The sequence below is a fragment of the Penaeus chinensis genome, unplaced genomic scaffold (assembly GCF_019202785.1).
Source record: "Penaeus chinensis breed Huanghai No. 1 unplaced genomic scaffold, ASM1920278v2 CTG_4135, whole genome shotgun sequence".
Classification (NCBI taxonomy): Eukaryota; Metazoa; Arthropoda; class Malacostraca; order Decapoda; family Penaeidae; genus Penaeus; species Penaeus chinensis.
Genome location: NW_025918205.1, coordinates 1 through 9701, shown reverse-complemented (window position 1 = coordinate 9701; position 9701 = coordinate 1). Strand labels below are relative to the sequence as shown.

Sequence of the window (9701 nt, the reverse complement as noted above, 5' to 3'; positions counted from 1 at the left end):
TATACGAAAATATATTTATTATATATTACTATATTTTTTTTTTATTAATTTATTTTTGTTATGTTTTTAGATTTTTTTTTATTTTTTATTATGTATATATATTATGTATATATATTAATATATGTTTTTATATGTATTTTTATTTTTTATATTGAATATATATGTATAAAATGGTTTTATATGTTTTTTTGGGTTTTTTTTTTATTTAAATTTAGTTTTATTATTTTTCTCATTTTTTTTTTTTTTTATATATATATATATATTTATTATATTTTTTATTATATAAAATTTTATATATAAAATTTACAATATATATTTTCAATATATATACATAAAATTTTTATATTTGGGATTTATATTCACATTTATTTTTTTATATAAAATATATATATTACATTTTTTATTTTATTTTTTATTTTTATACACATTTTTTTTAATTTTTATTATATTATTTTTGTATATATATACACATTTTTTTATTTATATTTATATATTTATATATACTTTATATATTTTCTTTATTTTTTTTGTAATATATTACACAGTTAATTTTTTAAGATTTATATATTATATATTTTTTAAATTACGTATTTTTTAAATACTATATTTATTTATATAATATTATACGTATTTATATTATATCATATATATTTTATATACGTTTATAATAAATATTCCATTTTTATATATATTAATATTATATATACATTATAGTATTTATTTATGTTTTATTTATGTATATATTTATATGTATTTTTAAAATTTTTTAATTGTATTTTATATACACATAAAATATATTATGAAAATATTATCACATTTATATATATTTATATATATATTATATATATATTTTTATATATCACATATATTTATATATTTGTATATTTTACAATTTATATTTTTATTATATATTAAGGTGTAAGATATATACTATATATATACACATATTTTTTTCATATTTTATTTTATAAAATACGTTATATATTCCCGTATATATATTTATATATATATAATAAAATATATATATACATTTATAATTATTTAATTTTACAATATATTTATATATATATATTTATATTTTATATAATATATTTTATATTTTATGTAATATATATGTTTTATTTATATTTTATAAATATGTTTATTATTTTGTATATTATAAAATATTATATGTAATATATTTATAATATGTTATATATAAAAATATATATATATATATTTTATATATATATATTTTATATATATTATATATGTATATTATTTATATGTAAAATTTTATATTTTGTATATATATATTTATATATTATATATATTTATATATATATATATATATATATTATTATATGTATTATATATGTATTATTATACTATTTTTTATATATATATTTTTATATATATATATATATATATATAAAATTTTATATATATATTTATATATTATATTTATATATATTATATTTATATATATATATTTATATATATATTTTATAATATATTTTATATTTAAATTAATATTTTTTATTATATATATATATATTTTTTATTATTTTTTTTTATATTTAAAATATATATATTTATTTTTATATCTTTTTATATCTTTTTTATGTATTTATAAAATTTTCTACAATTATTGCATATTTAATGATATACTTATCTATATTTACATATTTATTGATGTGTTTATCAGCAGGTTTATTGATATATTTCTTTATATTTATCTACATATTTATTGGTGTATGTATCTATATTTATCAGCATATTTATTGATGTATTTATCTATATTTATCAGCAGATTTATTGATGTATTTATCTATATTTATCAGCAGATTTATTGATATATTTATCTATATTTATCAGCAGATTTATTGATATATTTATCTATATTTATTTACATATTTATTGGTGTACCTACCTATATTTATCAACAGATTTATTCATGTATTGATCAGCAGATTTATTGATATGTTTATCTATATTTACATATTGATTTATATATCTTTATTTATCAGCAGGCTTATTGATGTATTTCTCTAAATTTATTGCTATATTTATCTATATTTACTGATTTATTGATGTATTTACCTATATTTTCAGCAGGTTTATTGATGTATTTATCTATATTTTTCAGCAGGTTTATTGATATATTTATCTATATTTTTCAGCAGGTTTATTGATATATATATCTACATATTTATTTATATATTTATCTATATTCATCTACGTATTTATTAATATATTTACCTATATTTATCTACGTATTTATTGATATATATATCTACATTTAGCTACATATGAATTTATATATTTATCTACATATTTATTTATATATTTATCTATATTCATCTACGTATTTATTAATATATTTACCTATATTTATCTACGTATTTATTGATATATATATCTACATTTAGCTACATATGAATTTATATATTTATCTACATATTTATCTACATATTTTATTGATATAACTATCTACATTTATCTACATATATATTGGTATATTCATCTACATATTGAATTATATATTTATCTACATATTGAATTATATATTTATCTACATATTGAATTATATATTTATCTACATATTGAATTATATATTTATCTACATATTGAATTATATATTTATCTACATATTGAATTATATATTTATATACTTTTGGGGTTTTTATATATTTTTCTTTATTTATCAAAGTATTTATTGATTATTTTTTAAACGTATTTATTGATTATTTTTCACAAAATTTATTTTCAAAATTTTTTTACGTATTTTTGGATTTATTAAGACGTTTTCCATGATAAAAAACCAAAATTAGCTACATATAATTGTTTATCTTTCTACAAGTGTTTGGATTATATTTATCTACTATTTATTTGTTTTTTTATCTATTTTATCTACGTATTTATTGATATATTTCTTTTATTTTTATCTATCTTATCTTTATATAACTGATTTTTTAAATCTCTTTATTTTCTGTTTATATTTCTCTCTTTATTTCCGGGATATTTCTTTTTCTATTTTTAAAATTATAGATTTAACTTAATATTTATGATTTTTTTATCTTATATTACATTATATATTTAACTTCATTTTACTTTGTTATTTTCTTTATATTTAATGTTTTTTTAAACCCGTATAGTTAATGATAAATTTAGTGATGTGTTTATTGTTATGTTTATCTATATTGATTTATATATTTATCTATATGTATTGACATTGATCTAAATTTCTCTATATTTATAAATGTATGTACATGTATATGTATGGTTACATGTATATGTATGTACATGTATATGTATGGTTACATGTATATGTATGTACATGTATATGTATGGTTATATTTATATGTATGTACATGTATATGTATGGTTATATGTATATGTATGTACATGTATATGTATGGTTATATTTATATGTATGTACATGTATATGTATGGTTATATGTATATGTATGTACATGTATAATATGTATGGTTATATGTATATGTATGTACATGTATATGTATGGTTATATTTATATGTATGTACATGTATATGTATGGTTATATGTATATGTATGTACATGTATATGTATGGTTATATTTATATGTATGTATATGTATATGTATGGTTATATGTATATGTATGTACATGTATATGTATGGTTATATGTATAAGAATGTACATGTATATGTATGCTTATATGTATATGTATGCTTATATGTACATGTATAAGTATATGTATGTACATGTAAATGTATATGTATGTACATGTATATGTATGGTTACATTTGTTGTATGTGATTATATATGTATATGTATAGATGTACATGTATTATTGATAACATGAAGTCGGTTGTTGGCTAACTTTATTGGTTTGTGTTATGGGTATGGCAGTTATTAATAATATTATCATGATGATTTGTCAATTTTCTCATTAGGGAGATACTGTGGCTCCTAAAGGAGCCGATGTTGAGATGGGAGAACTAAGAAGAGTGTTTACTTCTTCTCGGTCTTCTTGGGGAGGAGCACAGCCTGGATGTTAGGCAGAACACCACCCTGGGCAATGGTGACGCCAGACAACAGCTTGTTGAGCTCTTCATCGTTACGGATGGCAAGCTGCAAGTGACGGGGGATGATACGGGTCTTCTTGTTGTCACGAGCGGCGTTACCTGCCAATTCCAGAACCTCAGCGGCCAGGTATTCCATGACGGCAGCCAGGTACACAGGGGCACCGGCTCCAACACGCTCGGCGTAGTTACCCTTACGCAGAAGGCGGTGAATTCTGCCAACAGGGAACTGAAGGCCAGCCCTGCTGGAGCGGGACTTTGACTTGCCCTTCACCTTACCACCCTTACCACGACCAGACATGATGCTTGCTTGTTAGGTACTTTACAAAACTTATTCGGCAAAGTTTTTTTTTTTTTTTTTTTTTTTTTTTTTTTTTTTTTTTTTTTTTTTTTTTTTTTTTTTTTTTTTTTTTTTTTTTTTTATACCGAGTTTAGCTTTTGCCACCCGGTTTTTGTTTATTAGGCTTACAATTTTGTTTTTTTTACATCAATGTGAATAAGGACGTTATTTACATTCAACATAATAAGCTAAGAAATTATATAATGCATAATGAAATTAGAACATATGTGTGAGGTATAACATAAAAAGTGTATAAATAAATCTGACTTTATGTTTGCTCATTTAGCTTCTTGAAATAATCTACATGATATCTTTTAAACTTATACATAATTAGGAGAGAGAAACATATAACATTGCACATGTGCTAATCATACAAATCAAATTATCTTGGTGGAGGAAAAAGTGAAACTGTTTTGAAGGCATCTTCAGATTCTAGAATTGTTTTGGTGCAAAGGGCAGCTAACCTCATCTTTTCTTCAACAGGGATACCTGGAGACTCTCGAAATCTGTGTGGTCTTATTACATCTAAGACAGGGCATTCTAGAATATAATGAAGGAGAGGTTCTACGACGATTTCATTACAATGTGTGCAAGCCTTTGGAACTCGGAATTGTATCTCCCAGTTGCACCTGTATCCGAGTCTAAGCCTGTGTATGATAACAGCATCTCGTCTGGACATTGCCTTAGGAATGGTGATTTGGCTGTAATCAGTGGCTATGCTGTACCACGTTGCTGAAGCAAAAGCCCGAGTCAGGTTCCAAGGCCACCTATCTAGCTTTATGCAATTTGAGAATGGTACGCCTCAGGGTGGCATCCTAAGTCCATTCCTTTTCAATATAATAATTGCAGAGTTACTCTCCATACAGACTCCACCAAACTCCCACATTCTTGCATATGCGGATGACATTCAATTAATTACCACAGGAAATGCTAGAATCATCAACGCCCAACGTTCCCTCGACCTCTTAGCCGCAAAATGCAAAGAACTAGGCCTCAAAATTAACACAAATAAAACAAAAGCAATGCAATTGAGGCGATGTATCCCTAACCAACACCTTTACATTCGTACACAACAAATAGAATGGGACACACAATACAAATGTTTGGGAATCATCTTTAACAACAAATGCGATTCCTCTGATCATTTACGCCATGTCTTACAGAGAACGAAGTCTAGAATCAACGTGCTACGAAGACTCTCAGGCACAGACATAGGCGCAGGCTATCAAGTTCTCCGTATCTTTTACATCCACGCAATCCGCTCCATCATCGATTATAGTGCAATATCCCTGTATAACCTCTCTCCTGAACAAATTTCATCTCTTGAGACAATACAAAACAAGTGCATGAGGGTTATCCTCGGTGCCCCACGATGGACTCGTATTGACAACCTCAGGCAAGAAACCAATCTTGTTTCCCTTAAAACTAGGATAAAGCTCATGGTTGCAAATTATGCCGGAAAGAGTATCTCAAGAACATACGCGTCGGACACAGACTCAGTCTTACGAAACATTGTCTTCAACCCACAGAACTTTCCTCTCCACAATATGCCATGGCACAGTGAATTCCTTGATTCCTTGGACGATCTCAACCTCTTACAAGTCATCAAAGAACGAGGAGTCGACAAACCACACCACGCCTATACCTCACCAAAACCATGGGAATCTCCAAAAGTCATTTTCATCACAAATAGCATTCCAAGATCTAAGGCACTAGCCTCCCCCACAGACATCAGAAATCTTGAACGCCAAGTCAACTACCTTGAACAGCAACATGATCTCGCTGTCATATACACTGATGGATCAGTTGACATGCAATCCAACAGGGCAGGCTCTGGTTTTCTTTACAAAGATCATATATTCAGCAGCAGGATTAGTGACGGTTCTTCCTCCCTCCAAGCTGAGCTGTATGCCATCCAAGCCGCTCTGACCCACGCCCTTCTTCTCGAAGAAAAGCAAGTACACATACTAACAGACTCCCTCTCTGCTATCCATGTTCTGCAGCAAGAATCAATAATAGATAACGTATCCCTTATCACTGCCGTTCACTTTAAGATCAGACAGCTAAACGACCAAGGAAAGATAATATCCTTCATGTGGATCCCTGGACATGTTGGATTACAAGGTAATGAGATCGCAGATAAGGCAGCTAAGAGGAGTCTGCGACAAGACCACATCAAAGTCATCAAATCCAGTCTCAGCAAAATGAGAATACGTGCCAGGGAAACAGCTCAAGAAATATCCAGGATTCAACATCAAGTCTGGGTGCAAGCAGGAGCATTCGGCAAAGTTGAGCTTAGCTTTTATAGGCGGCCCCGGTTGACTGAGTCAGATTGCGACAACTGGCATGTTCTGTGTACACCAGATCAGCCAGTAGTCGTGGTCCTGTACGGGGAGGCTGGCGCGCGCGTCGAACAATAAAAGGAAAATTGGGAGTGCGGGAAGCATACTTCGTCCCGTAGGTACGACGACAAGCATCATGCCACCCAAAACTTCCGGAAAGGCTGCCAAGAAGGCCGGTAAGGCCCAAAAGTCTATCACCAAGGGTGATAAGAAGAAGAAGCGCAGGAGGAAGGAGAGCTACAGCATCTACATCTACAAGGTGCTCAAGCAGGTCCACCCTGATACCGGTATCTCCTCCAAGGCCATGTCTATCATGAACTCTTTCGTGAATGACATTTTTGAGCGCATTGCAGCTGAGGCTTCCCGCCTTGCACACTACAACAAGCGTTCCACCATCACCAGCCGGGAGATTCAGACCGCTGTCAGGCTGTTGCTCCCTGGAGAACTTGCCAAGCACGCCGTCAGTGAGGGCACATAGGCCTTCACAAAGTCCCACTTCCTCCAAGTAAATCTCTAGGTTGCATACTTTTCTTGCCCCCTTTAGAAAAAACATCGGCTCCTTTAGGAGCCACATATTGTAATAAAGCAGATATACATGACTTTGGAACCCCAAGTTAGTTAGTAAACGGGTTTCCCTGCCTCCTACTGTATTGTTATTATTTCTACTATACTACTATACATCCCTACTACTACTAACTACTACTACGTTTCTATTCTTAGAATTTCTACTAATACTACCTATAAGACCATTCATTGTCCTTACACACAGTTTAGATAGCTCAACAGTGCTTAATTAATTACCAAGTAGACAAACAGTGAGTCGGTTTGTTATTCTTTAAAGCCCTACCTATGTGTGTATCTCGGCTGTTTAGCTTTTTGCGTAGAAATTTTAAATAAAAAAATCCCTGTATGATTTCATTGTGCTTGATATTAGTAATTATCATCATCATTAACAGACATTTCCCGCCTATTTATTATTATTATTATTTTTATTATTTTATTATTATTATTATTATTATTATTATTTTATTTTTTAAAAAGTAATGGACAAATCAGGAGCGGTCACTAGAACCTACAAAAACTACAGAGAACTAACTTAACACCAAAATTTTGTGGAGGTAGGTATGGTATGAATCATATGTGGTATATTTATTAATGTTTTGGGCACATAGACCTTGGGGGTGAAGTGGATCTTTTAGCCTCGTGTTTATTCTGTCACTCAAGTGAGTATTTAAAAAAATGTGTTGTTATTGAGTGTCTTGTTTTCAAATACACCTACCATTATATATCTGTTTTATATACAAATTTTTGTAGATATAAAATATATATTCTGTATAGACACATATTACCCATTTCTATATTACAATACATAATTATTTATATATTTTATAATTTAAATTTATATTTAATATTATAAATATATATATAATATATATATAATATATATAATTTTTATATTATTTTTTATTTTTATAATATAATTTAAAATAATAATAAAATTATAATTAATAATTTTAATAATAATAATAATTTCTTCTTTCTTTAATATATATTTAGTTTTTTTTATCTTTTTTATTTTTATAGTTATATATCTATCTATCTTTTTATATATATATATATATATATATATAGTTATTATCTATATATATAACATAAATCTCTCTCTCTCATTTTTTTATTTTTTATATTATAAATTATATAATATAATTTAATATTAAAAATAAATATTTCTTTTTATATATTTATATATATTTTTTAATATTATATTTCCAATATTAGCATTTAGTGGGTGTTGCTAATAACTAAAACTACGTTAATAACACTCCTCTCTTCTCTCTTCTCATATAAAAAATATAGTTGTGTTGTGTGTTTGTGTAGTATTGTATGTTTGTATGTAGATATGCTGTTTGTATGTAGAATGCTGTTGTAGGTGGAGTGTGTGTGTACATTGTATGTATGTATGCTATCAAAATTGATTAATTAGTTGTTATTGCTTATAATAATAGTGTGTGTACATTTACAACTTTAACACTACTTGTTTAAATTTTTTCTCTGGGGTAATCTTTAGGTGAAAAGGGCCGAGGGTTTAAAATTTTGTGTTGCAGGTATGCAATCAAAACCTTAGGCGCGTTCCGCGGATACGGCGAGCAAGTTGGAATCCTTAGGCTGATTGTGCCCTTTGGCGTGGTGCGCAGAGGTTGGTGTCCCCAAAGAGGCCGACCAGGGAAGCCCCGGAGGTTCCCGCAGAGCATGACAGAGAGGACTGGGAAACGGAGGTCAGTCTTGAGTCCTGGGCAATTCACGGACCAGGCGCTGGAAGGGCCGCTTGCGGATCAGGAGTCGTGCTCTTCTGGTAACGACGGATTCACGAAGGGCAACAGTTTCCCGGGCCCGTAAAAAGATGGGGTTTTTACCCCCGGTAGCAGGGGCAGACTTACGTGCTGCCTTGGTGGCCCCAATGCTTGCGGGGGGCCTTGCCTCCGGTTTGACTTAGTGCAGTCTGCTTGGTACGTGCCATTTTGCGGTTTGTATTAGACGATATGAAACGCGATCACGCTCAAGACGTCAAATTTTTAGGAGGCGAGCGGCCCCAGCGGGGAAGTGCGTGTGTTTGCGAAGGGTTTGGTTAAAACCCCGCCCCTATTTCTACTGGGTAAATATTGCCAAAGATACGGCACAGTCAGGTCCTGTAATTTCGCCTCGGTGCGTTTGTTCAAATTTCCCAAATTAAGCTTGGGACAAACTACTAAGGCCCAATCAATTGAAGTATTTTTTCATGTGAGCTTTTGTCAAAAAGCAAGGCCTAGGCGAGTTTTTATTTGCACAGCGGTCAGTTTAAAAATGAGCGCCTTTGAGTCGGGCCGCTCGCCGCTACGCGACGGGGGGCGGGGGTGCTTACCCGACTCGGCGATCCGAAATTTCATCTCGTAACTCCCCGCAAAGAATACATATCATCATGGGCCGGGGCGAGG

General features: G+C 29.5%; 2 protein-coding genes across 2 annotated transcripts; one reads left to right on the top strand and one right to left on the bottom strand.

The window, feature by feature from the left end:
• Positions 1 to 3954: 3954 nt before the first annotated feature.
• On the bottom strand, positions 3955 to 4358 carry LOC125024757 (histone H2A). Its single transcript, XM_047612507.1, has one exon. It carries the CDS (start codon positions 4346 to 4348, stop codon positions 3977 to 3979), a length of 372 nt encoding a protein of 123 aa, XP_047468463.1. The 5' UTR covers positions 4349 to 4358; the 3' UTR covers positions 3955 to 3976.
• A 2492-nt stretch (positions 4359 to 6850) lies between these two features.
• Positions 6851 to 7207, top strand: LOC125024756 (histone H2B-like). The gene has a single exon (XM_047612506.1). The coding sequence runs from the start codon at positions 6866 to 6868 to the stop codon at positions 7205 to 7207; it is 342 nt and encodes a 113-aa protein (XP_047468462.1). The 5' UTR covers positions 6851 to 6865.
• Positions 7208 to 9701: the final 2494 nt, after the last annotated feature.

Coding starts and splice junctions, on each gene's coding strand:
- LOC125024756 (XM_047612506.1), top strand. CDS start 6,866: ATGCCACCCAAAACTTCCGGAAAGGCTGCCAAGAAGGCCGGTAAGGCC.
- LOC125024757 (XM_047612507.1), bottom strand. CDS start 4,348: ATGTCTGGTCGTGGTAAGGGTGGTAAGGTGAAGGGCAAGTCAAAGTCC.